Source organism: Oncorhynchus clarkii, chromosome 14 (assembly GCF_045791955.1).
Source record: "Oncorhynchus clarkii lewisi isolate Uvic-CL-2024 chromosome 14, UVic_Ocla_1.0, whole genome shotgun sequence".
NCBI classification, from domain to species: Eukaryota; Metazoa; Chordata; class Actinopteri; order Salmoniformes; family Salmonidae; genus Oncorhynchus; species Oncorhynchus clarkii.
Window position 1 is genome coordinate 10,161,087 of NC_092160.1, and position 26,661 is coordinate 10,187,747.

Consider the following 26,661-nt stretch of genomic DNA (forward strand, 5'->3'; position numbering starts at 1 on the left):
AAGTGTGTTACAACAGTCTGAGTCAAGACACTCTCCCTATATATATATGTGTATGTATGTATGTATGTATGTATGTGTGTGTGTGTGTGTGTGTGTGTGTGTAATTGCCAAGAAACTGAAGATCTCGTACAACGCTGTGTACTACTCCCTTGCCACAATAGTGCAAACTGGCGCTAACCAGAATAGAAAGAGGAGTGGGAGGCCCCGGTGCACAACTGAGCAAGAGGACAAGTACATTGTGTCTAGTTTGAGAAACAGATGCCTCACAAGTCCTCAACTGGCAGCTTCATTAAATAGTACCCACAAAACACCAGTCTCAACATCAACAGTGAAGCTACTTTAACTTTAAGCAAAACATCAGGAAATCTTGCATTTTAACTTTATACTGGAGGAAAAACTATACCATAGGAAATTACTGGAGAAAAGTTGCCTACACATCAGTCAGAGCGCTGTCTGGTGGACCAATGTTGTGAGCAAATATATTTAATCTGATGGAGAAGTGCAACTGAAAGTGAAAATACTCCTTTTACATTCATGATTTGGAGCGAACAGTATTGACTGAAGCCTAGCAGAATTTACAATAAGAAGCTATTTAGATCTGATGTTTACGAAACACAGCAAGATACTTTTTCAGCATTTTCTTTCCTTTTCAGCGTGGAAAACGCAGAATCCTGCTTTAGTGACCACTGCTGTACTGAACTATATTGTACTGAACTCCGCTTATTTGTACTGTGCTGTAGAGGTCGACCGATTTTTATGATTTTTCAACGCAGATACCGATTTATTGGATGACCAAAAAAAGCCGATACCGATTAAATCGGCAGATTTTTTATTTTATTTTTTATAAATATATAGTATTTGTAATAATGACAATTACAACAATACTGAATTAACACTTTTTTTTTATTTTAACTTAATATAATACAAAATCAATTTAGTCTCAAAGAATGAAACATGTTCAATTTGGTTTAAATAATGCAAAAACTGTGTTGGAGGAGAAAGTGCAATGTAAAAAAGAAAAGAAAAAAGCTAACGTTTCAGTTCCTTGCTCAGAACATGAAAACATATGAAAGCTGGTGGTTCCTTTTAACATTTGTCTTCAATATTCCCAGGTAAGAAGTTTTAGGTTGTAGTTATTATAGGACTGTTTCTCTCTATACCATTTGTATTTCATATACCTTTGACTATTGGATGTTCTTATAGGCACTTTAGTATTGCCAGCCTAATCTCGGGAGTTGATAGGCTTGAAGTCATTAACAGCGCTGTGCTTCATGCATTGCGAAGAGCTGCTGGCAAACGCAGTAAAGTGCTGTTTGAATGCTGCTTATGAGCCTGCTGCTGCCTACCACCGCTCAGTCAGACTGCTATATCAAATCATAGACTTCATTATGATACAATAGACAGAAATACGATCCTTAGTTTTCGGATTTGACCGTATTAATGACCTATCATTTCGCAAACAGAACGTTTATTCTTTCAGTGAAATACGGAACCATTCCGTATTTTATCTAACGGGTGGCATCCATAAGTCTAAATATTGCTTTTACATTGCACAACCTTCAATGTTATGTAAAATTCTGGCAAATTAATTAGTCTTTGTTAGGAAGAAATGGTCTTCACACAGTTCGCAACTAGCCAGGCGGCCCAAACTGCTGCATATACCCTGACTCTGCTTGCACAGAACGCAAGAGAAGTGACACAATTTCCCTAGTTAATATTGCCTGCTAACATGAATTTCTTAACTAAATATGCAGGTTTAAAAAAATATATACTTGTGTATTGATTGAAAGGCATTAATGTTTATGGTTAGGTACATTGGTGCAACGACAGTGCTTTTTTTTGTCAATGCGCTTGTTAAATCATCACTCGTTTGGCGAAGGAGGCTGTGATTCGATGATAAATGAACAGGCACTGCATTGATTATTTGCAACGCAGGACAAGCTAGTTACACATGGTTGATGAGATTACTAGTTCATGTAGTTAACTAGTGATTCTGTTAAGATTGATTGTTTTTGTTAGATAAGTTTAATGCTAGCTAGCAACTTACCTTGGCTCTGTGCTGCACTCACGTAACAGGTGGTCACCCTGCCATGCAGTCTCCTTGTGGAGTGCAATGTAATCGGTGTCCAAAAATGCCAATTAGGACTAGTTATGAAAAAATGACATTCCTATCCATAATGATGCATTTCTTTGTTGTACAGCACAGGGACCCATGATGTAATTCCGTTTCCGGGTGTAAATCCACTTCACTTACTGTAGTTCAATAACCAACATTTAAAAAAAAAAAAAAAAAATTTTTAACTCAAGGTGCCATGTCGATGGCATACATTTTAAAGTGAAAAAGCTGAGTCAAAGTGTAATTCAATTACTGTGGAATAGCCCTTATTTAATCATATCTCAGGGTGTTGGACTACAGATACAAACATTGGTTGAGGCACTCCACTAACACCAGTGTGCTTCTGACGTTTACACTGTTCTTTGTTTTTCTAGCTGCGCCTGCTGGTTTTGTTCTTGTTGCCTAGTGTGTACTATGGGTTGGTTGCTTGGCTTGTTCCAGCAGCCTGGCCACAAACTAACTGCACTGCCCTGCTAGCCTAATGAGTGCATGTTTATGAGGAGGCTCAGGTGGATTCATATATCAGCTCTGCAACTGCCTCCCTGGGCCATACAGGAAGGAAGAGGTGGCTTTAAACACCATGACAAATATTTGTCCATTCAAACGGGTTGGAGTGGCTAGCTTCCTTTAACAAAAAATCATGCCAGAGTTCCATGTTGAACCTATTTAATTAATCTGCATAATTAATGCCCTGACATGAGATATTAGTGGACGTGTAAGGCAGATAGATACATGATGAAGCTCCATCTGGTACTGAGGTAATTAATCGGGCTGAAACAACCTGCTACTGAACCTGGACTCCACTACTTTCTCTCTCTGCTCACCAGAGCACCGAGTGTGACACTCTCATACAATGCCCAGGAGACACTAGTAGAGGACTGGGTTCACTTCACATTGATCCAGGCCATGTGTGTTAACCTCTGAACTGGAGAGTGAAGCAAATAACAATGTTTTTTTTAGGCGTGTGTCATAGTGAATATTTACACATTGTGTATGTCGGTCCCTGCAAGTAAATCAACCATTCATCAGATTCTGTGAGAATTAAAGGGGGGTGAACTGTGTGTGTGATATTGTGAATTTTAACACTGTTTTTGTGTGTCCCTGCAGAGTACAGTCGCTTTGAGTCGAAGATCCACGACCTGAGGGAACAGATGATGAACAGTAGCATGAGCTCTGGTTCGGGCTCCCTGCGCACCAGCGAGAAACGCTCCCTCTACGTCAGGTACCAGAACACACGCACAGTACACACCGCTCCCAAAATCATCACGTTTAGCACACCACTCACAAATACTATGATTTTTCATCAGCACAAAGTAGGTCATGATGAGACTATCGTACGCCAAGTATCTGCTCATCTGATGAATTTGATGAGCAAGCTTTTCAGTTGGATGCCACACATGACCTATTTTACATAGCTGCAGCCTATGGCTGGCAAAAGTACTACTGGTATCATAATGTTATTACATTTTGGGCATGAAGCCAAAACTATAAGGAACCCCAGTCAATCAGGAAGAGCAACATGTGCCAGGCAGGCAGCCTCCCCCACTGTAATGAGTGCAGCTGCCTGAGTCGAAACAGGAAGTGTTCTCGGGGGGTTCAAGGTGAAAATGATTATTCTATGATGTAACACTCATGTCCCAAGAACTGGAAACATATTTCAAGCTAAGTGCTGTGGTGCAGCGTCACGTAAACCCAATATTTACAACCCCTGCAAGAATAGCAACATTTTCAGTTTTGATGGCGATTCTTGACAGAGAAGGAAGCATCTACAAATCCAAGGCTTACTATGAACACAAGCTAGATCAAAATACTGGTGTAATGATGTGTAATCTGTTCGATGTCCAAAGCAGAAACGGTCAATAAACAAACTAAGATACTGTTCTGTCATTTTCCCATTGTATCTCCCAACAAGACTGTAGCTCATTGGACCACCTATACACTGTAAACCAGGATGACTAATGCTCTGTAATTCTCTCCCGGCAGCCAGGGAGAGCTATCCTTTCCTCTGTGTGGGTGACTAAGCATACAGTTATGAAGGAAAAGGCTCTGTTTCATTCCAATGCACAGCAGTAGAGCAGACTTCTCCCCAGCCAGCCTATCCTCAGGAATGTGAGACCTCTCAGGTGCACACACACACAGCCAGGGTCCAATCTGAATGCCTGTGTCAGGGGAGGCACTCATGTAACCTGGCAGTGAGACTTGATACCTGCAGGTAGCTAGTATCAGGGCAGTCTGAATACTTTAGACCGGGCAGCCAGTTGGGAGAACACACTGGTAGTAGCAACGCCACACTGGACCACGTCGTGTCCTGCAGAGCCAGGTCAGATTGTTGCCAGGTTAGTGGCAGTAGTGGAACCTGTAGAGCTGTCGGTTCCTTGTCTGACAGACTCATAGCAGAAGTAATGGAAACTGTGGCAACGAAGAAGCCAGTGTGTTTTGCAATGGCATTGTCACATTTCATCATGTGAAGTAGTGGGTTTTAAACTTCAGAACCTGTTACTAGTATGGTGCAGTAATACTGTATATGCTGTTGAGTGATTGACACAAACACCCCTCCCCCTCTCTGTCTTTCTGTGTGTAGAGCCCTTTTTGACTATGACCGGGCCAGAGACAGCTGTCTTCCCAGCCAGGGCCTGAGCTTCTCCTATGGGGACATCCTGCATGTCATCAACGCCTCCGATGACGAGTGGTGGCAGGCGCGTCTGGTCACGCCCCACGGAGAGAGCGAGCAGATCGGGGTCATTCCAAGCAAGAAGAGGTAACCTCATCACCCCATTTTACCATCCAAAATGTGCTGCTGTTGTGTGACTCTCAAAGTGCCTCAGTAAGAGATTTGAAACGGGTCTTTTCTACGCAGGGTGGAGAAGAAGGAGCGAGCGAGGTTAAAAACAGTGAAGTTCCACGCCAGGACGGGCATGATTGATTCCAACAGGGTGAGTCTGGGGGGCTGTGCTCTCTGGTTCTCCTGCCTGGCAGTGGGCACACAGGGAGCTGACCCACTTCCCCCTCCCTGAGGCAGGCAGTGTGGGAACAGGAGCATGTAGCAGGGACCTAGCTGCTCATTAGAACTAGTGGAGAAACCTAAAGACTCGCATACATTACATTACAGACAGTCTCGTTCTCTTTAAAGACAAGGGGCTGCCAAACTGACTCGATGCTTAGTAATGGGACCTGTCGCTATCCTATCTAAGTGCAATTAGTGTTTTTAATGTGATCTGAAGTCTTAGTATACATCAGGCAATGTAAGAAACCCCTGGTTCACCAATACAGGCTCTCACTGGTGAATGTATTAATTGGTTGTCTTGTTTTCATATGATTTTCATGTAATATTGTGACACCTGTATGGTCCTGTAATGATATGCTCGCTCATTAGAAGGGCAATTTCCTCTCGTGTATATACCGTTTCTAGGATCAACATGGAAATGATCTTCCCTTTGCATAAGTGTTCCATTCATTTTACCCTGGTTATCTGCCTTCATTTATCTGCCTTCATTCTTTCATTTAGATGTTTTTCTTTGTTTTTAGATTTGTCTGTTTTTATTTCGTTTTGCATGTGTGTTTGGTGTCCTCATTGAACAACAACGTTCTGTTTTTTGTTTCATCCCCCCCATCGCCCCCCTCCCTTCATCACGCACATCTCCAAGCAGCCAGTCAAAGTAAAGCGCAAAAAAAGCTTCAACCTCTCACGCAAGTTCCAGTTTTACAAGAGCAAGGAGAATATTGTGCAGGAGTTGGTGGAGTCTGAACGTGAGTACCCAAAGTGTGTGATATGAGGGGGTTTTACTTTTCGCGCTTTCCTTTCATGCTTCATCCTTCCCGCAGCTTTAATCTCTCCACTCACCTCTGGGACCAGACCGTGGCTGTCTGTCTGTGGGCAGTGCTGTCTTTTCCCGCTCACTGTCATTCACTCACAGCCAGAGAGGACCCACACAGACCCAGGCCTGGGGTTCAGGTGTCGGCCTCTCTGGTATCTGTTCGTCTGTCTGTCCACTGGTGGAGAGTCCAGGTGTGTGCTGCTGGCTGCCAGGGCAGGTGTGTGGCTGGCTGCACTAACACAGTAACTGTGTACTGCTGCTAGAGGCCCTGTTAGACCCCCACTATTCATTGCTGCCCAGTCAATCCTCATCCTGAGTTACTGACCCAGAGAACTAGAATTTCATTAGCTGGACGGCAGCACTAAAAAACACTAACGGGTCAAAACCTCATTCTTAATGGGATTGGCTGTGTGTAATTTCAAGGCCTTGGCTTTCACTGGGAGTAGAGTGGGGCTCAGGGTTTAGGGAGCACAGTGCCTCGTGTTGGTCCCCCCCATCTTGGCCTGCCTTACTGCCTCTAGGCGAGCAGCCAGCACACTGCTCCTCCCTTTCTCTTTCGCTCTCTCTTGGCCTATCCCAGCTCTCACTAACCTCTTCTTCCTGTCTGCCTCTTCTGTTTGTTTCTGCTCTCACCTGTCGGGACACTCAGGACTTCCCAGGGTTAAGCGATGACTTTTATGGATCAAAGAGTTTGAGTAAGTGTGTGGTTGGACTGTCACGCTGCAGCTGCTGTCCCCTGAGTTTCCGAGCTAAACGCCTGTTCAATGCAGACCCGGCTAGCAATGGCTGCGACAAACACACACACTTGTTTACTGATACACACACACACACACACACTCTTACAAACACACGGCCCTAGGGTAAGACAGCAAGTGTTACACCTTGTCTGACTTCCTTCTTCCCTGTAGGGAATTTACTCTAAAAGTTTAGTAGGTCATTGTCAGAGAGTGATTACTTGGAGAAACCAAGTATCTCCCCCCTACACTGACTGGACAGGGTTTGCTTTTCCTATTCTGCTTTTCCATGTTAGCAAGCTGAGCTGACTGCCCAGTGCCCATGTATGCTTGTTAACAGGCCCACCGCCACTGTTTTCTTTGGCTTGTCCCCGACACTGTATCTGGTGTGACAGATACAGAGCCCTCGATAGGAAACACTGGCAAGGGACCGGAGGGTCACTTGGGACTTTGTGAAAGGAAACCCTTAATTTCCTATTGCTGCAAACCTCCAACCACTTCCCCGTGTAGAAAGCGCTGTTGCTCAGAACAAGACTGTTTTCTTTTCATTTTTTCCCTCTTTCTGTCCGTTTTCCTTTTCATCGGGTTATATGCAGTGGGACAACAGGGGACTTTGTTTTTCCTTCTTGATGCTCGGCAACTGGTGGTGAACATTTTTCCCTCACCAAAATTAAAACCAATTTATTTTGATGTGGCTTTACTACTACTGCCCAGCTTTGAGCTTTCCCAACATAAACATGTTCCTCTCCTTGCAGAATGCCTAACGTCAAACACGAGCGACAGTGAAAGCAGCTCAAGTAAGCAACCTTATTTTCCTTCTACTTTTTTTTGCAGCTTTTATTTCGGACATAATCCAACTAAATGAAAAGCATGCGGCACGTCATTACACCTGTATCCAAGCAATGTTTTATTTTAGTCCTCGGTGCTGTAGTGAGCTGGCATTTGACTGCGATAGTATCAGGCACTTAGTAGCAAAGCAGTCTCTTTCGTCTGCTGTTATGGAAAATGTGACTATGAAAAGAGTACTTTAAACATTCCATTACTATCAACCACATCTAGTAATCCATTGTCATGGGATTATAATAAAGATTTATTTTTACTCAAACTGTTGTCTTCCTTTCTGCTATTCAGAAGGTCAGGAAGACACAATTCTCTCATACGAGCCAGTGATTCGACAGGAGAGTAAGTATGCAATATACTAGATGTTCTCCTCCATTTAGGATGGGGTTTGATAACATTAATGCGTATCTTATTCCAGTGTTTGCAGACATGAGTTTTGACCTGCGCCCTCTCTTCTCGTTTACAGTTCATTACACAAGGCCTGTGATCATCTTGGGCCCAATGAAAGACAGAGTAAACGATGACCTGATCTCAGAGTTCCCTCACAAGTTTGGCTCGTGCGTTCCTCGTGAGTAGACCACTCGACAACATGCACCACATTATCACAGCCACTTATAGAAACACTGGTGGAAAATATATATATCCCGTGTTTTAGTGACATCTCCCTAATAGTCATTTGAATCTGTCTCTCGATCTGTGCAGACACGACACGTCCGCGGCGGGAGAATGAGATGGACGGCCAGGACTACCATTTTGTGGGCTCACGGGAGCAGATGGAGAAGGACATTCAGGATAATAAGTTCATTGAGGCAGGCCAGTTCAACGAGAACCTCTATGGGACCAGCATCTTGTCTGTCAGAGCAGTGGCTGAGAGGGTAGGGAGCACAACACATAAATGTGCAATATACACAAGGTTAATTTCTGATTGATTGTTAAGGGATGTATGAGAAAATGTGTTATTTTGATACTTAAGTGCTCTTTCTCTCCTTCCTCTTCATGAAGGGAAAACACTGTATCCTGGACGTGTCTGGAAACGCTATAAAGCGACTGCAACAAGCACAACTTTATTCGATCGCAATTTTCATCAAACCAAAATCCATTGAAACTCTTATGTAAGTGTGTCTGTTCTTGGCTCTAATGAACTGTTGAAAGATTATCTTTACTGTAACTCCATACAACAATCACTTCCTGTACTGTACACTAACCAACCATGTCTGTGTTGCAGGGAGATGAATAAGAGACAGACATTTGAGCAATCCAATAAAATCTTTGATAAGGCAATTAAACTGGAACAAGAGTTTGGAGAATTTTTCACAGGTAAGTCCACTACCTATTTTTTAGGTTCATCGCAGATTATACATATTTTAGATACGCTTGAAGCGTATTGTAGGGCAAGTAGGAATCTTAATGCATCGATGCACTCATGATATCCACTTCTCTGTCCGTCTCCAGCCATTGTACAGGGTGACTCTCTAGAGGAAATTTACAACAAAATCAAGATGATCATCGAGGAACAGTCGGGCCCCTACATCTGGATACCTTCCTCAGAGAAGCTCTGAGCTCCCAGCTATACCCCTCTGTGTCAGTGCAGCCCCCCACACCCCTCCTGACACCCCGCCCATCCCCCAAATAGCTCCTCCCTCCCCCTTTTTGCCGATATGTTTCATATCAAGTTTTAGTGTCATCATTATGTTAATCTCAAATGAAAAGAAGTCTTATCACCATTACTGTGACTGTGCACACCCCTGCATGAGTTTCTCAGCAAATCCATTAAAGACTGGAAATGCCATTCCGAATGAATTTGTCATTTTAAAACAAAAAAAAGGGAAAAGGAGAAATAATCCTTCTTTTGTGAAATGGGACTGACAGTTGAAAACCAGAATGTTTTACAGACTATGCCGAGGTGAGGAGGAGTTTGGGATTCAGGGGAAGTTGCAGGGGAATGGAGACTTAATCACACAAGTTGGAACACTTTGTAAATGTTCATCAAATCACATTTAAAAAAAGACACTAGAGAAGCAAAGACCACTTAGGAGGGTTTTTTTCTACAAGGACTGAATAATATCAAGCCCAGCTGATGGTACTGTTGGAGTTATCTCTCTTGTTTATAATTACTGAAGAAATTGGTGGAGAAGCCTACAGACTGGTGATCTATCACAAACCAGCTTGCTATTTGATCAGCTGCCAGTTGTTGGTGCTGCTGCAGCTGATCAAGACCTCTTGGGAGGCAGAACAAATGAAAGAAATGAGTTATGAATCTACATTTATATAATGAAATCACAAGGTAAATGAACAAATCCTACTGAGATTTTACTACATATTAAAAACGACATTTTACATTTCACTAGAATTGTCTACTTGGAGGGCTGTTAGATTTCATTCCTTTGTTTTTTTTTGTGGGATTTTTTTGCTTGTGGTTTTTAGCTGCTCTGTGTAAAGGGTGGGGGTAGAGAAGTGTAACGGGGCTCTCTGCAAAACACCAAACTGCCTTACATCAAATACAAATTGTTATATTATTACCTGTACTTTGTGAGGGAAGCTACAAATAATTGACAAGGAAAACAAACAGAAAATTTATTTTATTTTCTGAGTTGTCCTCCTGACTTCCAGGAGGTCTAACTTGTGAGTGCAATAGACCGAACGCATATCTCACCTCTGTGGATTCCTATCTTCTCCCTGTATTTTTATCCTTTTCCTGTTGTCATTTAAGAATTTATTGGATTCCAATTTGGGCAGCCATAGCTCCCTCACCCATGTTGAGCAGCAGACCACCCTATTACACTCTCTGCCTTCCAAGATGATTCTTTTTGATTGATTGGTCACATGGTACTGTCCTGTATATGCCACCCTGAAGGTGGCCTTAAAACGGGTAGAACAAGACAAATTGTATTGGATGTCCTAACAATTAAAGAGTCAATATAACTGGTTTTTGGATTGTCCCCCCCATCCATAATAACACTTAAGAGGGGTTTGATTAAAACCTATATTCTCTGTATCTATAACGTTTTTTAAATTTGTTCTGGGTATGTTTTGAGCCACTGTGTTACGAACCCAATGGTATATCTGGGGCGAGCTCAGTCAGCTCAAGAATCTAACGCACCGATATAATTTCCCCTGCGACTGAAACACCATGTTTTAAAGGACAAATTTAAGAGTTCACAGATGTTAAATGTGAATGAAAGAGTAACTGACTGAATGGTTTGAGAGATTTGAAAGGCATTTGCAATGAACTCTTTAATAGACATAATAGATCAGCATATCTTGTGAAGTTTCGTGAAGACCACTTCTGTGGTAAACCCTTGCCTGAGTTGGCTTTATGGATTCAACAGGATTGAAATAACCTGCTAAATCTTCCTTTGCAGATCTTGGCACTGTGTTTATTTGTTCATGTGAGGGGACGTGTCTGACTTGTTTAAGAATACTGTGGCCCCCTACCCTGTGAACATTTAATTTTCCACTGTTTTTGGAAGAGGGGAAGGGTTTTCCTCAGATGCCTGAGAGCCAGACCATCTTCTGTATGCCCTTGCCCTCTGCCCCCCCCCCCCCCGAACACCTGTACATGCAGGCATTTTCTGAACAGGTGTGCCCACCTGTTAGGCAACACTGCTAAACCAGCTGTCATTACCTGTGTCAAAACCAGAGTTCAGGGAATAACCGAAGGGAACAGAGCCATTTATAAACTGCTTACAGACTGTTTCAAAGGGTGTGGTAGCTGTCAAATGTAAATATGCCCCCAGCAGATCCCCCTCACCTGTGCTTCATGCATGTGTGAAATAAACTGGGACAAAACATTTTTATAGATCACAAATGACAGGTAAGTAAACAGATATTCCGAGATATCATTTCCAATTTTTCCATACGTGTGACGTAATGTTGGTATTTCTCTATAGACAAATCTTCAGCTGCCTATTGGAACACTTTTTAGTCCATTGGGAATTTAATTCCCTCAAGTAGGGCCTGTCTACATGTTATTTCTTGTGGAAAATGGTGTATAGATTCAAAGAATGAAGACTAGATGCAGGCAGCAACCTACAATATATTCCAGAAACCAGGAGGAGCATTGGTGAATATCTGATTTAGACCTGGTCCTCTGTTTTTAGTTGAAACACAGCTGACTGTTTAACATGTCTGGTATTTATACCCCTCGGTCAGCAATCATGTCAATAAAGCCCAAATAACTTGATTTTTTTTTCATCCTTTCCATTGAAGTTGCGGTATAACGAGATTGAACCTAAATGCCCGTGTGTGTATAATTGATGAGGGTCTTTGTTCCAGTGAGAGACACGATGATGTAAGCTTTTCTGGGGGGGGGGGGGGTTGTTGGGTTCTGGTTTGTCCTTTTGGGTGATGAGTTGTTTGACAGCACACCTGTGCAGTAAGTGCTTGCGAATTCTTTGATTGTACAGTAGTTTCCTTCCTGTCACACTGGAGGTGTTTGAGCCTGTCAGGATGCTGGGCCAAATGGTCTTCCCTGTCCTAGTCATGAGGGAGCACAGTCCTGCAACTTTTTTTGTTTGGGGTTTTCAGTTTGGACTGGACAAGAGTTTATTTGTTTGAAAATAAAATGTGACTCAGTTATGATTTCGATGTGTTTTATTCTCACCAAATCAAGTCCACTGGTATTAGTAGTTGTTTAAATAAGACAATGTAAAATTCATATGAATGTAATAATGTAGAGAAGTACCAAAACATGAACTACAAAAGCTAGAAATGGTTATCTATACTCTCCATAGGGAAATATTAGGGGAGGGCAGGATGCAACTGACATCCTGGAGGAGCTGACTAAACTGAAGACCAGTCACAGGATCCAGTGAGACTTCATACAGTAAACCACCATCCCAGCTACCACATGGATGATATCAGGCACCTGACATTAAAAGTGCTCTGCAGAGCTCAACCAGCAAGATCACTCCTCCATGATAAGGTTCTTCTTGGCTTTGTCTAGTCTGTCCAGGACCTCACTGTACAGACCTGACATCTGTGGACAGACAAACAATACTGGATATCAGCAATCTAATTAAGAAACAAATGGCTATTTCTTTCCAGTAACAGGTATACAGTCAAAGTTTTCTAATTTAAGACGAGGCTAAGGCCTCTCATTTGACTCTGGATGATTCAGCCCTGTCACGCTCCATTGCTGCTCCCTCCCACAGTCAGTCAGTAGTACCTGTGTCTGGTAGCTCTCCTGCAGGGAGCCCAGGTGGCGGAGGAAGCTCATGCCCAGGCCACACCACCTCTCAGCCTCGGGGTACTGGGCCAGGCTATACAGCAGGATGCCTGTGTTCCAGGCTCGGGTCAGCAGCCACAGGATCTCCATCTCAGGGAAGTCCTCAGGCTGGAGGGGAGGCACAGAGGAGACAACGAACACATTCTGCTGCCGTCCACCTGGCTTGGAGCACCCGTGATAACTCACCTGACCTCACGAGTCCAGGTATGCCTATGAATGTGGCTTTCAGTGTCTATAGTCAGTCTGGGAATGACACTGGGAGTGTCAGAAAATACGGGACTTTATACAGGACCACGCTAACTTATGAGGAAGATTAAAATGTATGTGACTTTGATGTATATTCATTTAAGGCACTTGTCCATCCATTGTTTTAATGTTTCGATTACAAGGTTGTGTATTCGAAAATCTGCACGGCAGTGCTTCAATTTGCAACTCTGCATATGACAATGTGCCTGTGCACATAGAGCTTGGTAATGCTTCAATACTCTGATGCGTCTTTTCACCAGTTTAACAGCAGAGCGATGGCTTGTACAGCACATTACCATTCACATTGGCAGGAAAGGGATGGTGAATGGAAGCATCTGCTAATTGAAGTGCTGCTGAAAGCCCATTGATAAAAACAAACAGGAGATTCTTTCAGTGCAGCAGCGGAGGGGGGCGGAGGGACGAGGGGGGTTAATTACAATGCGGGGTTGCGGCGGTGGCGCGAGATTGCTGCCGACTCACTGCGGCTGTGATGATGGACAGGGCCTCTTCATAGTAGCCCCATACCTCCTCCAGCACACGGGCCTCCACATCCGACACGCCGCTGGGTAGCGACAGCTGGATCAGGCTGTGGACACACTGGCTGAGAGGGAGTATTGAGATAGAGAGGGAGTTCGACATCACACACAGCAACCTACGCACGGACACATTGGAATTCTGTCACAGCAAATATCTGACTGGATCATATACCAGTCTCTGAAAGACCCGGTCAAGTTACCAATGGTAAATTGTGAGGCTTGTTTTGTGATGGGATGAGCAATGAGATGGGCACACACCTGCAGCGGGTCAGGTCTGCTTGTGGTTGTTTCCTGTGCAGAGACAGAGCGATCCTCAAGGCCTTCTTACACAGCAGAGGGAAGTGGGCAGGAGGCTCCATGGCCAAGGCTAAGGACAGAAGAAACACACTCATCACAATACTCAATTCAAAACTGTGTGGCCGAGCAAAAAACACTGGATGAGGAGGACAAGTCCTGTAAGGAGGGTCAACTACGGTGTTTACTCTTCACCTGCCATGGTCTCCAACACCTTGATCTCAACATTATCCAGCTCCAGCACTGACTCCAGCACTGTCTCCACCTTGGGGTCGTTGAGCTTGGCACGAGCCTCAAACTCATACAGCAGCAGCAAAATGTTGGTTGGGTCCTTGGAGTTGTCCCCTGGGTGTGTCAGAGGGTGTCAGATTATTCTCCTTACACAACGTAATCCAACATCATGGCAGAATTGAGCAGAGCACAGTATGGAATGGAAGAGGAGGGATAATTAGGGCCACCTGATGCTTTAAGAGTCTTCCAGACCTCCCAGCAGATCTGAATGTGCTCCAGGGCTTGTGTCAGCTGCTCTGTCTAAACATGAAGACAGTGGCATTCAGTATCCATCATCGCCACCTAGTGGCCGCTACCCATAACGGCAAGATTCAAAATAAAATAACTCCCTACGCCAGCACTGATAACAGTTAGTCACCTCTCCTCTCCGCTGGTCTTGGTAAATTTCCATCCATGCGGATGGAGAAAGAGCTAAATATGGAAGACAGGCAGAGAAAAAGAGAGAGAGAGACAGGACAGAGAGAGAGAGCGCAAGAGAGAAAGGGTGGTACACACCTGGTCAGAGTTTGGAGACTTCCTGCAGAGCTCCAGAGAGGCAGCAGCAGCCATCAGCAGGCACGTCTTCTGGCCCATCAACACGGCTCGGTCCGGGGGGCAGAACTGGGACAGCTAGGGTTACCACACACACACACACACACACACACATATACACTGCTCAAAGAAATAAAGGGAACACTTAAACAACACAATGTAACTCCAAGTCAATCACACTTCTGTGAAATCAAAATGTCCACTTAGGAAGCAACACTGATTTCAATAAATTTCACATGCTGTTGTGCAAATGGAATAGACAACAGGTGGAAATTATAGGCAATTAGCAAGACACCCCCAATAAAGGAGTGGTTCTGCAGGTGGTGACTACAGACCACTTCTCAGTTCCTATGCTTCCTGGCTGATGTTTTGGTCACTTTTGAATGCTGGCGGTGCTTTCACTCTAGTGGTAGCATGAGACGGAGTCTACAACCCACACAAGTGGCTCAGGTAGTGCAGCTCATCCAGGATGGCACATCAATGTGAGCTGTGGCAAGAAGGTTTGCTGTGTCTGTCAGCGTAGTGTCCAGAGCATGGAGGCGCTACCAGGAGACAGGCCAGTACATCAGGAGACGTGGAGGAGGCCGTAGGAGGGCAACAACCCAGCAGCAGGACCACTACCTCCGCCTTTGTGCAAGGAGGAGCAGGAGAGGAGGAGCCAGAGCCCTGCAAAATGACCTCCAGCAGGCCACAAATGTGCATGTGTCTGCTCAAACGGTCAGAAACAGACTCCATGAGGGTGGTATGAGGGCCCGACGTCCACAGGTGGGGGTTGTGCTTACAGCCCAACACCGTGCAGGACGTTTGGCATTTGCCAGAGAACACCAAGATTGTCAAATTCGCCACTGGCGCCCTGTGCTCTTCACAGATGAAAGCAGGTTCACACTGAGCACATGTGACAGACGTGACAGTCTTGTGACGCCGTGGAGAACATTCTGCTGCCTGCAACATCCTCCAGCATGACCGGTTTGGCGGTGGGTCAGTCATGGTGTGGGGTGGCATTTCTTTGAGGGGCCGCACAGCCCTCCATGTGCTCGCCAGAGGTAGCCTGACTCCCATTAGGTACCGAGATGAGATCATCAGACCCCTTGTGAGACCATATGCTGGTGCGGTTGGCCCTGGGTTCCTCCTAATGCAAGACAATGCTAGACCTCATGTGGCTGGAGTGTGTCAGCAGTTCCTGCAAGAGGAAGGCATTGATGCTATGGACTGGCCCGCCCGTTCCCCAGACCTGAATCCAATTGAGCACATCTGGGACATCATGTCTCGCTCCATCCACCAATGTGACGTTGCACCACAGACTGTCCAGAAGTTGGCGGATGCTTTAGTCCAGGTCTGGGAGGAGATCCCTCAGGAGACCATCCGCCACCTCATCAGGAGCATGCCCAGGCGTTGTAGGGAGGTCATACAGGCACGTGGAGGCCACACACACTACTGAGCCTCATTTTGACTTGTTTTAAGGACATTACATCAAAGTTGGATCAGCCTGTAGTGTGGTTTTCCACTTTAATTTTGAGTGTGACTCCAAATCCAGACCTCCATGGGTTGATAAATTTGATTTCCATTGATAATTTTTATGTGATTTTGTTGTCAGCACATTCAACTATGTAAAGAAAAAAGTATTTAATAAGAATATTTCATTCATTCAGATCTAAGATGTGTTATTTTAGTGTTCCCTTTATTTTTTTGAGCAGTGTATATTAAGAGTACCATAAAGATAAAGGACCACAACACAGAGAGAATGCATTAAACGGAGGGTGCCTGCATGACGGTCTGTGTCTGCGTGTTTTAGGGGTGTAAGGGTATAACGACTGACCAAGTTGTTTTATGAGGAAGCTGCAGGGCTCCACGTTTCTTTATCTTTGGCAACACTAATTCCCTGTGGGTTGTATTGATCTACACCTGCACAGATACAGATCAATTCTCCCGGTGATGCTAATAAGAGGACTTGCCTGGTAAGAGAACAGAAAGAAATCCCTCATCCTGTCAGGGCTGCTCTCACACTGCAGCGCAGAGTTCCAAGCTAAGACACATGCGGGCACACAGAAATAAAATTAGACAAAATGCACAGCGCACTATGCTGCTTACACAGTGCTACTGTAATTCGTAAAATAGCAAGATGATTCCGATAATTGTACAAGAGCGAGATAAATAACAGTGTATCTCCAGATAGTATGTAAGTACCAATCTTCCTGAACCAGTTGGCGTCCTCTGTGCGCTGCTCTACAGCCATGCTAGGCCCTGGGCTGAGCTGTGACACTTTCTGCAGTGCTGTGGTGGTGACAGTAAACAACAAACACTGGCTGGGTGAAAACCAAGCAGCAGCGCACAGCAGAGAAAAATAGAATCGACACTAAAGCTGACGTTTTTTTTAAGCAGAGGTGGCAGAGGTAGTGGGGGCGTCTTCCTGGGGGGGGTCCGGGGGTATGTTGAACGACTGTGAGAAGGTCACTTCTGGTGACTTTTTTAAAAGGACATTCTACTCCCAAAATGTATGAAAATTAAATTTTGTTCTCTTCCTTTGGAACTCATCTGTAAATCGAGGACAGTTTAATTTTATCTCGATCTCAATGACATCACCAGCCAATTCTACATAAGATTTTTTTGGGGGGAGACGGGGGATGATTTAGCAGCGCCGGTGCGCATAGGCGAAACACTGCTAATGCATTACCTCAGAGTACTCATATATTGAGGGGAGAAAGATGTTGCTGTAAGTGTGATTGTTGTATATTGTACTCACCCATTTTTAGATATGACAGCAGAATATCCAGATTCGCATGTCTATATATAGAGGAAATGTTAACAAGCAGAAACAGTAAATCAACCACAACTGAAACGCTGTAGAAATGGGCAGCAGGTATTCTAACGGTTAAGAGCGTTGGGCCAGTAACTAAAAGGTCGCTGGTTCGAATCCCCAAGCCGGATTGGTGAAAAAAGTATATCGATGTGCCCTTGAGCAAGGCATTTAACCCTAATTGCTCATGTAAGTCGTTCTGGATAAGAGCGTTGGCAAAATTACTAAAATGAAATGGAGCATTTAAACACTATTGTATGATGATCATGTTTCACGATATCTCATCAAACTCACCCTATCTCCCCACTGGCCTTTTCTATTGTTGAGAGCACTAGTCGAACCAAACACCTGTAATAGACAAAGACCATGAGGACACGGGACCTAGTTCCTTTCACCTACTAACACTGTAGTGAGAGGCACACGTTTCACAGGAGAAATTAAAAGATATAGGTCAGTAGATCATGGAGACACAGTTAAACCTCATTGAAAGCTTAAACAGCACCATGTTTCACTGCGTCATGCATTCTAACACATTTATGGTGGAAGCTGATGATGTGACACAAATTGTCATAATCAACTGTCATTGTATGTTATGTCATGTTTATGATAAGGTCATCTTTCAAAAGTATTCATCCCCCTTGGCATTTTTCCTATTTTGTTGCATTACAACCTGTAATTTAAATTGATTTTTATTTGGATTTAATGTAATGGTCATGTTCTGTTATAATCTCCACCCGGCACAGCCAGAAAAGGACTGGCCACCCCTCATAGCCTGGTTCCTCTCTAGGTTTCTTCCTATGTTTTGGCCTTTCTAGGGAGTTTGTCCTAGCCACCGTGCTTCTACACCTGCATTTGCTTGCTGTTTGGGGTTTTAGGCTGGGTTTCTGTACAGCACTTTGATATATCAGCTGATGTAAGAAGGGCTACATAAATACATTTGATTTGAATGGACATACACAAAATAGTCCAAATTGGTGAAGTGAAATGAAAAACCTAACTTGCTTAAAAAAACATTTAAAAATTACAAACGGAAAAGTGGTGCGTGCATATGTATTCCCCCCTTTGCTATGAAGCCCCTAAATAAGATCTAGTGCAACCAATTACCTTCAGAAGTCACATAATTAGTTAAATAAAGTCCACCTGTGTGCAATCTAAGTGTCTCGTGAGTTGTCACATGATCTCAGTATATATACACACCTGTTCTGAAAGGAGCTCTCCAGACAGGTCAGGGACAAAGTTGTGGAGAAGTACAAATCAGGGTTGGGTTATAAAAAAATATCAGAGACTTTGAACATCCCACGGAGCACAATTAAATACATTATTAAACAATGGAAAGAATATGGCACCATAACATACCTGCCAAGACGAGGCCTCCCACCAAAACTCACGGCCCAACAAGGAGGGCATTAATCAGAGAGGCAACAAAGAGACCAAAGATAACCCTGAATGAGCTGCAAAGCTCCACAGCGGAGATTAGAGTATCTGTCCATAGGACCACTTTAAGCCATACATTCCACAGAGCTGGACTTTACGGAAGAGTGGCCAGAAAAAAGCCATTGCTTAAAAAAAGAAATAAGCAAACACATTTGGTGTATGCCAAAAGGCATGTGGGAGACTCCCCAAACATATGGAAGAAGGTACTCTGGTCAGATGAGACTAAAATTGAGCTTTGGGCCATCAAGGAAAACGCTATATCTGGCGCAAACCCAACACCTCTCGTCACCCCGAGAACACCATGCTGTGAGGATGTTTTTCATCAGCAGGGACTGGGAAACTGGTCAAAATTGAAGGAATGATGGATGACGCTAAATACAGGGAAATTCTTGAGGGAAACTTGTTTCAGTGTCACGCCCTGACCTTAGATTCTCTGTTTTTCTATATATTTTGGTTAGGTCAGGCTGTGACTAGGGTGGGTACTCTAGTTTTTGTCATCTAGGGATTTTGTATGTCCATGTTGGCCTGATATGGTTCCCAATCAGAGACAGCTGTTTATCGTTGTCTCTGATTGGGGATCATATTTAAGTAGCCATTTTCCCCATTGTTAATTGTGGGATCTTGTCTATGTTTAGTTGCCTGTCAGCACTAGTTTGTATAGCGTCACGTTTCGTTCGTTGATTTTGTTGTTTTTGTTCATTCATTAAAAAGAGAATGTAGGCATACCACGCTGCGCCTTGGTCCGATCCTTCCAAAGATTTGAGACTGGGACGAAGGTTCACCTTCCAGCAGGACAATGACCCTAAGCATACTGCTAAAGCAACACTTGAGTGGTTTAAGGGGAAACATTTAAATGTCTTGCCTAGTCAAAGCCCAGACCTCAATCCAATTGAGATTCTGTGGTATGACTTAAAGATTGCTGTACACCAGCGGAACCCATCCAACTTGAAGGAGCTGCAGCAGTTTTGCCTTGAAGAATGGACAAAACATTCCAGTGGCTAGATGTGCCAAACTTATAGACATACCCCAAGAGACTTGCAGCTGTAATTCCTGCAAAAGGTGGCTCTATAAAGTATTGACTTTGGGGGGGGGGGGGGGGGGGGGGGTGAATAGTTAGCACGTTCAAGTTCTGTTTTTTTGTGTTATTTCTTGTATGTTTCACAAAAACACATTTTGCATCTTCAAAAATTTAATTACAGGTTGTAAGGCAACTAAATAGGAAAAATGCCAAGGGGGTGAATACTTTCACAAGACACTGTATGTGTTACAGATGACCATTCACATAGTGTTCCTGATCTCGCTGGACAAGAGTTCACTGATGTTGTTTGTGTACGTTAGTAACTGACCTGAGAGCAGTGAGAACCTGAGCTTCATCTTTTGAGTGTTCACACAAACTCTCCAGAGCCTTCATGGCTGTGTCTTGTTGCTCATTCTGGAAGGAAAGGAAACAAAGGATGACAATGAGGACGATGGGTATTTTCTCCTTCAACAATTCAAGAGCTTGGGACTGTCTACAAAAAGATGATTCTGAGGTAATTGGCTTTAAAGTTCCAAACCCTCAATGGTTTGAATGATGTCAGCAACTTTTATATTTTATTATTTAAAACATGAATGGGGGTATTTACTATATGGCTAGAGAACACTGAAAAGAACAAGGCTATGTCAATAACTACATGTTGTCAAAAATGCAGACAGAACCTTTTAGTCCCAAGCTCTCGAATTGTCATCATCCTCATTATCAGTCCTAGAGGTAGGTCAGTAATGGGGACCCACCTCCAGAGCGATCTGAGCAGCAAGACTGAGGAGGTTGGAGGCAGCATTCTCAGCCACTAGCAGTCTGTCCTCACTGGTCAAAGGACCTTGGGCCAGAACCGCGATGGCCTTCACTGCCTCTGCAGCTGACAGAAACAGGGCTTCAGACTGAGAGGCACAGAAGGCCTGAATACATGTAGTCCATCCTAAAACTCACCACACTCATGTAATATGCTGTTACCTTTCTCCACATTGTTCTCCAGGACAGCAATCTTGTAAACACTGAACTGAGTGAAGATGCTGTTTGGATCACATCTCTCTGCCTCCTTTATTGCTTCTTTGGCCTGACACACACACACACACACACACACACACACACACACACACACACACACACACACACACACACACACACACACACACACAGGAATGCACAAGGTACACACAAAGATTACTATACAGTAATAATTACAAAATGCTGTGTGAAGTCTGTTGTCACACTATTGAGTCACCTTGTCCAGCTGCTCTAGTTGCAGTAAGCAGGAAGCTCTGTTCCTCTGAAGCTTGGCCAGGTTGGGCTCCATCTGGCCAGCCTTGTAGAAACTCAAGGAGTAGTTATACCACTGCAGAGCCTCTGAGAAGTTCTTAGTCTGGAACAGGAAAATGACTCACATCCCAACACATACAGACTTCACTATGACAGAGCAATGTACTTATTTTCAGCAGACACTCTAGACACAAACTGTTACAGACCTATATCTATTTTACCCTGCCTTTCTAAGGTCTTTGAAAGCCAAGTTAACAAACAGATCACCGACCATTTTGAATCCCACCGTACCTTCTCCGCTATGCAATCTGGTTTCCGAACTGGTCATGAGTGCACCTCAGCCACGCTCAAGGTCCTAAACGATGTCATAACCGTCATCGATAAAAGACAATACTGTGCTGCCGTATTCATTAACCTGGCCAAGGCTTTCGACTCTCTCAATCACCACATTCTCATCGGCAGACTCAACAGCCTTGGTTTCTCAAACGACTGCTTCGCCTGGTTCACCAACTACTTCTCAGACAGAGTTCAGTGTGTCAAATCGGAGGGCCTGTTGTACGGACCTCTGGCAGTCTCTATGGGGGTACCACAGGGATCAATTATAGTGCCGACTCTTTTCTCTGTATACATCAATGATGTCGCTCTTGCTGCTGGTGATTCTCTGATCCACCTCTACGCAGACGACACCATTCTGTATACTTCTGGCCCTTCTTTGGACACTGTGTTAACTAAGACGAGCTTCAATGCCATTACAACTCTCCTTCCTTGGCCTCCAATTGCTCTTAAATGCAAGTAAAACTAAATGCATGCTCTTCAACCGATCGCTGCCCGCACCTGCCCGCCCATCCAGCATCACTACTCTGGATGGTTCTGACTTAGAATTTGTGGACAATTACAAATACCTAGGTGTCTGGTTAGACTGTAAACTATCCTTCCAGACTCACATTAAGCATCTCCAATCCAAAATCAAATCTTGATTAGGCTTCCTATTTCGCAACAAAGCATCTTTCACTCATGCAGCCAAACATACCCTCGTAAAACTGACTATCCTACCAATCCTTGACTTCGGCGATGTCATTTATAAAATAGCCTCCAACACTATTCTCAGCAAATTGGATGCAGTCTATCACAGTGCCATCCGTTTTGTCACCAAAGCCCCATATACTGCCCACCACTGCGACCTGTATGCTCTCGTTGGCTGGCCCTCGCTTCATATTCGTCGCCAAACCCACTGGCTCCAGGTCATCTATAAGTCTTTGTTGGGAAAGCGCCGCCTTATTTCAGCTCACTGGTCACCATAGCAGCACCCACCCGTAGCACGTGCTCCAGCAGGTATATATTACACTGGTCACCCCCAAAGCCTATACATCCTTTGGCCGCCTTTCCTTCCAGTTCTCTGCTGCCAATGACTGGAACGAACTGCAAAAATCACTGAAGCTGGAGACTCATATCTCCCTCACTAACTTTAAGCATCAGCTGTCAGAGCAGCTCACAGATCACTGCATCTGTACATAGCCCATCTGTAAATAGCCCATCCAACTACCTCATCCCCATATTGTTATTTATTTTTTGCTCCTTTGCACCCCAGTATCTTTACTTGCACATGCATCTTCTGCAAATCTATCACTCCAGTGTTTAATTGCTATATTGTAATTACTTCGCCACTACGGCCTATTTATTGCCTTACCTCCCTTATCTTACCTCATTTGCACACACTGTATATAGATTTTTATTTTTATTGACTGTACGTTTGTTTATTCCATGTCTAACTCTGTGTTGTTGTTTGTGTCGCACTGCTTTGCTTTATCTTGGCCAGGTCGCAGTTGTAAATGAGAACTTGTTCTCAACTGGCCTACCTGGTTAATTAAATAAAGGTGAAATTAAAAAATTAAATAAAAAGCTACTGTACCTCAAAGTTCTTGGAGGCTTTGTCCCAGAGCAGGAGATGTAAACAGGTGAGAGTCTGAGGAGACAGCTGTTTACCAGTGTAGTGGCCTGAAAGAGGAAATATCAGCAATTTTACAACTGCATTATCATTTCACTGCATCAACACCACCACCATCATCCCCACCACCGTAGTACCTGTGATGATGTACACCACCACCACCACTGTAGTACCTGTGATGATGTCCACCACCACCATCACCACCACTGTTGTACCTGTGATGATGTCCACCACCACCATCACCAACACTGTTGTACCTGTGATGATGTCCACCACCACCATCACCACCACTGTTGTACCTGTGATGATGTCCACCACCACCACCACTGTTGTACCTGTGATGATGTCCACCACCACCACTGTAGTACCTGTGATGATGTCCTCTATTTTCTGTTTTCCCAGAAGCTCCTTGCCTCTCTGCAGCAGCAGCTCAATGTGCAGGACCAGGGCACTGCCCAGTTCAGGGGACGACTCAAAGTGCTGGCACACCCTCTTCAGGTAGTCAAAGGCCAATGTCTCTCTGGGAACACATATCAACAGAACACACAGCGCATATCAATGCAATATATCAATACAATGTTGTATTTCAATGGAAACATGAAAATATTTACATTTTAAAATATTGACATTATTACTTTATCTAAAAACATCTGGAATGAATACAATGGTACAAGTGGATATCTGATTTGCAATTTGTTAAGATGATCAGGGTGTCTACCTGTCTTCAGCCATGAGTAGTTTCACTGTGCTTAGACACACTTCCAGAGGAACCTCTGACTCCAGCAGCTCTGTCACTCCTGAATGGAGACAGCAAGATTCAATGGTAATGCATTATACAGTACTGTAAACGGAGGACTTGGGAGTCCTTAAAACTCCCACTCAAGCCATTCAAAAAAGCAGAAAGAGAGAGAAACAGGGTAATGTCCTACTCACCAGCTCTTACGTGGTCATCCTGAGCCCCACATCTCAGTAGAATTCTGATCTTCAGGTAGAGCCCAGAGGGATGCACACTTTCCTGTCAAATTGCTGAGTTTTAATTGAAAACCAAATAATCTTGCTTAATATTAGAAAGTATCAAGAGTGATGGGGGGAGGTTACCCTATTGGCTAAGTTCACAGCATTGAGTGCCTTCTCTTGAAACTGCTGACAGTCCCACTTTAGATAGACAGTGGCAAGGAGCCTCAGGACCTTGGCCTAAATAAGAACGTTCAGCAATTTACTCTACTGTAATTAAAAACAAATCAAAACATTGGAGCTTTTGGCGTTTCTAACAACCAGGAAGTACTAGTGAAAAAACTGAAGAGACTATGGTATGTATAAACTGCACTACTCCCTTACTTGCACTTCAGCGCCAGGGGAGTATTTTATATTCATCTTCCCTATGTCATAACTCTGGCTGGAAAAGACAACAGTGTAGATATTCATATACTGCACTTTATCATACACCGTAATTAAAATAAGTAACATATTTCAGATGATGAGCTTCTGTAATGCTTCCTTTATGTCAGTTATATAGTATATTTTGTCAAGCTAAATCAATGCTATTTACCTCAACCAGAATGAACTCTCCTCATACTTTTTCATATTGTAGGAATCCACTCCGAAGTTATAGCACATGAGAGAGAGATAGCCTGTCTTTTGGGGGGGAAAGTAGCTGAATATACCTGCCCAAGATTGGGAGAGTTAAAAACAGTGCTTTATCAAAGTAATATCAGAGTTTAGTTTCTTTTTTGTATCCTACCTCTTTGGGGAGCCGCAGTAGCATGTCTTTACAGCGCTGCATGCAGGCCACAGCCTCTTGGTGATTCTCTTGAGCAAGTGCCTGCATCGGAATAAAAACTATCATAAGCTACAAGTACATCAGTGAGGTAAAGCTATATGTGAACAAAAAACTATTTTCTTCATGTGTGAAAATGTCACTTTCAGTTGCCAAATTCACAAGTACAAATTAGCCTAACATTGTTGTATGTGTTAGATGGTGAAACCATCTCTAGCTCACCGACTCAGCTTGGTAAGACAGAACTCGAAGCAGGTCCTTCTCCACATCTCCTTTCGATGTGTTGATGTCTGCCCCTCCATGGCCTCGGGATGTTAGTCGGCTGTACAGTGTCTCCAAGCTCTGGACAAATAATATTATGAACATTTGAATTCAGTGTTATGACAGAAGTTCTAAAAGTTGACCAACTGTCTTAGATACTGTACAGAGTCATAGGGCATAGTTTAACATATTCAAGCTTACTTTGACAGCAAGGCTCAGGAAGTTATCAGCTAGCTGGGGCTTTTTACAGTCTAGCCAAGTTCTTCCTGTCTTGCTGGCCATCTGTAAAGAAAATGTTAATTTTCTTAATTAATTAATTACAGTAACACAGAGGTAGTGGTTTATTTCATGAGCCATTTCACTGACCAGGATCTGTTTGCGCACAGCGCCCTCTGCTGGATTCTCAGGCTCACAGGAGTACAGCAGCCTGCATGCAACATGACGCACTGACACCACAGACAGACCGGGAGGAATGCATCACAGGAGAAAGTCAGTAATGATGATAATGGCATAAATCAGGTATTTCACAGCAAAGTATTAGGCTACCTTTTGCTTTCTGGTGCTCATTTATGGCTGTTCCCACACGTTTGGTGACTGCCCAATTCCACAGCTGAATGGCACTTTCTTCAAGCTAGAGAATATGTTAATTTGAAGTGACAATTAGCAAACTATCTATTTTTCTGTAGACTAAATTATGTATTGACTAAAACACTAAATTATGAATTGACTAAAACACATGCACCTTTCAATGGTTTCATTAGAGAAGAAAAATACTGCTCTAAATTTGGCTGCCAACCTGAGGATCCAGTGGTGTTACTCTTGGGAAGTCTTCACAAAAGAGCTTCTCAATAACCTCATCTGTATTAGCCAGTTGTTTCTGCAGCAGGCGCTCTGTGAGACCTTTAATAAAACATAACTATATTTAATCCCAAAAACCACCATGAAAAAAAGTACATAGTTGCCTGTTGAGTGACGTGACAGTTTGGCATTGCGTTCGTAGGTCGCCACACACCTTCGACGTCTCATATAATGCCAATACATTTCAAGGAAACTTTTGCGAATTTTAAATTAGGAATTTAACCAATATACCGGTAACTTAGCAATATATTTAAACTTTGCTACATTTTCTGAAGCGTAAACTAAGGCACACTGGAAGGTTAGTCAGCTGGCTAGCTAACTACGTTAGCAGTTAACATTTTATGTCAGAAAAAGTTGCTATAAACTCACATTTCACATTTGAAACAAACATATCCATGTTTCAAGTGAAGAAAAGTGTAACACCTTAAATAGACAAACAATGTAACTAAGCTCGCCAGCTAGCGCTCCATTCGGATGCTGATGCGGATAAGTGATTGACAGCTGTGATCTTGGCGTCGCGCGAGCCACTCTCGTGAAGTGACGTCGAGGGGAACAGCCCTTGTTATCCGCGAGCCCTTAGGATGTGCACCGCTGACACCACCCCATTGAGGTTGAAATTCAAATGGTTGAGGTTAGGTATGGGTCAAATCAAATTCAAATCAA

The 26,661-nt window shown here is 43.7% G+C and overlaps 2 protein-coding genes across 6 annotated transcripts in view; one reads left to right on the top strand and one right to left on the bottom strand.

Moving 5' to 3' along the window:
- Window positions 1–12,083, top strand: part of LOC139366239 (discs, large homolog 3 (Drosophila)) — a 140,907-nt gene extending 128,824 nt beyond the window's left edge. For 3 of the 5 annotated variants that reach the window (XM_071103503.1, XM_071103502.1, XM_071103504.1), the window contains 11 exons: window positions 3,224–3,338; window positions 4,698–4,874; window positions 4,974–5,049; window positions 5,764–5,863; window positions 7,421–7,462; window positions 7,797–7,847; window positions 7,972–8,073; window positions 8,208–8,380; window positions 8,508–8,617; window positions 8,731–8,822; window positions 8,958–12,083. In XM_071103503.1, the coding sequence (XP_070959604.1) occupies window positions 3,224–3,338; window positions 4,698–4,874; window positions 4,974–5,049; window positions 5,764–5,863; window positions 7,421–7,462; window positions 7,797–7,847; window positions 7,972–8,073; window positions 8,208–8,380; window positions 8,508–8,617; window positions 8,731–8,822; window positions 8,958–9,064 (1,145 nt within the window). In that variant the 3' untranslated portion in view covers window positions 9,065–12,083. Of the gene's footprint in view, window positions 1–3,223; window positions 3,339–4,697; window positions 4,875–4,973; window positions 5,050–5,763; window positions 5,864–6,580; window positions 6,627–7,420; window positions 7,463–7,796; window positions 7,848–7,971; window positions 8,074–8,207; window positions 8,381–8,507; window positions 8,618–8,730; window positions 8,823–8,957 lie in introns of all 5 variants that reach the window. The other 2 variants (XM_071103505.1, XM_071103506.1) reach the window with 1 other exon arrangement.
- A 196-nt stretch (window positions 12,084–12,279) lies between these two features.
- LOC139365961 (testis expressed 11) lies at window positions 12,280–26,494 on the bottom strand. The gene is made up of 29 exons (XM_071103027.1): window positions 26,368–26,494; window positions 25,937–26,040; window positions 25,687–25,771; window positions 25,507–25,586; window positions 25,342–25,422; window positions 25,102–25,221; window positions 24,844–24,924; window positions 24,652–24,737; window positions 24,441–24,498; window positions 24,201–24,296; window positions 24,036–24,117; window positions 23,821–23,899; window positions 23,471–23,622; window positions 23,067–23,152; window positions 21,123–21,260; window positions 20,852–20,954; window positions 20,632–20,756; window positions 20,205–20,290; window positions 17,719–17,772; window positions 17,371–17,411; window positions 16,815–16,901; window positions 16,583–16,653; window positions 14,595–14,708; window positions 14,267–14,339; window positions 14,004–14,153; window positions 13,773–13,881; window positions 13,459–13,579; window positions 12,673–12,840; window positions 12,280–12,483 (listed from the first exon to the last, which is right to left on the bottom strand). Exons 1-29 carry the CDS (start codon window positions 26,393–26,395, stop codon window positions 12,412–12,414), a joined length of 2,730 nt encoding a protein of 909 aa, XP_070959128.1. The 5' UTR covers window positions 26,396–26,494; the 3' UTR covers window positions 12,280–12,411.
- Window positions 26,495–26,661: the final 167 nt, after the last annotated feature.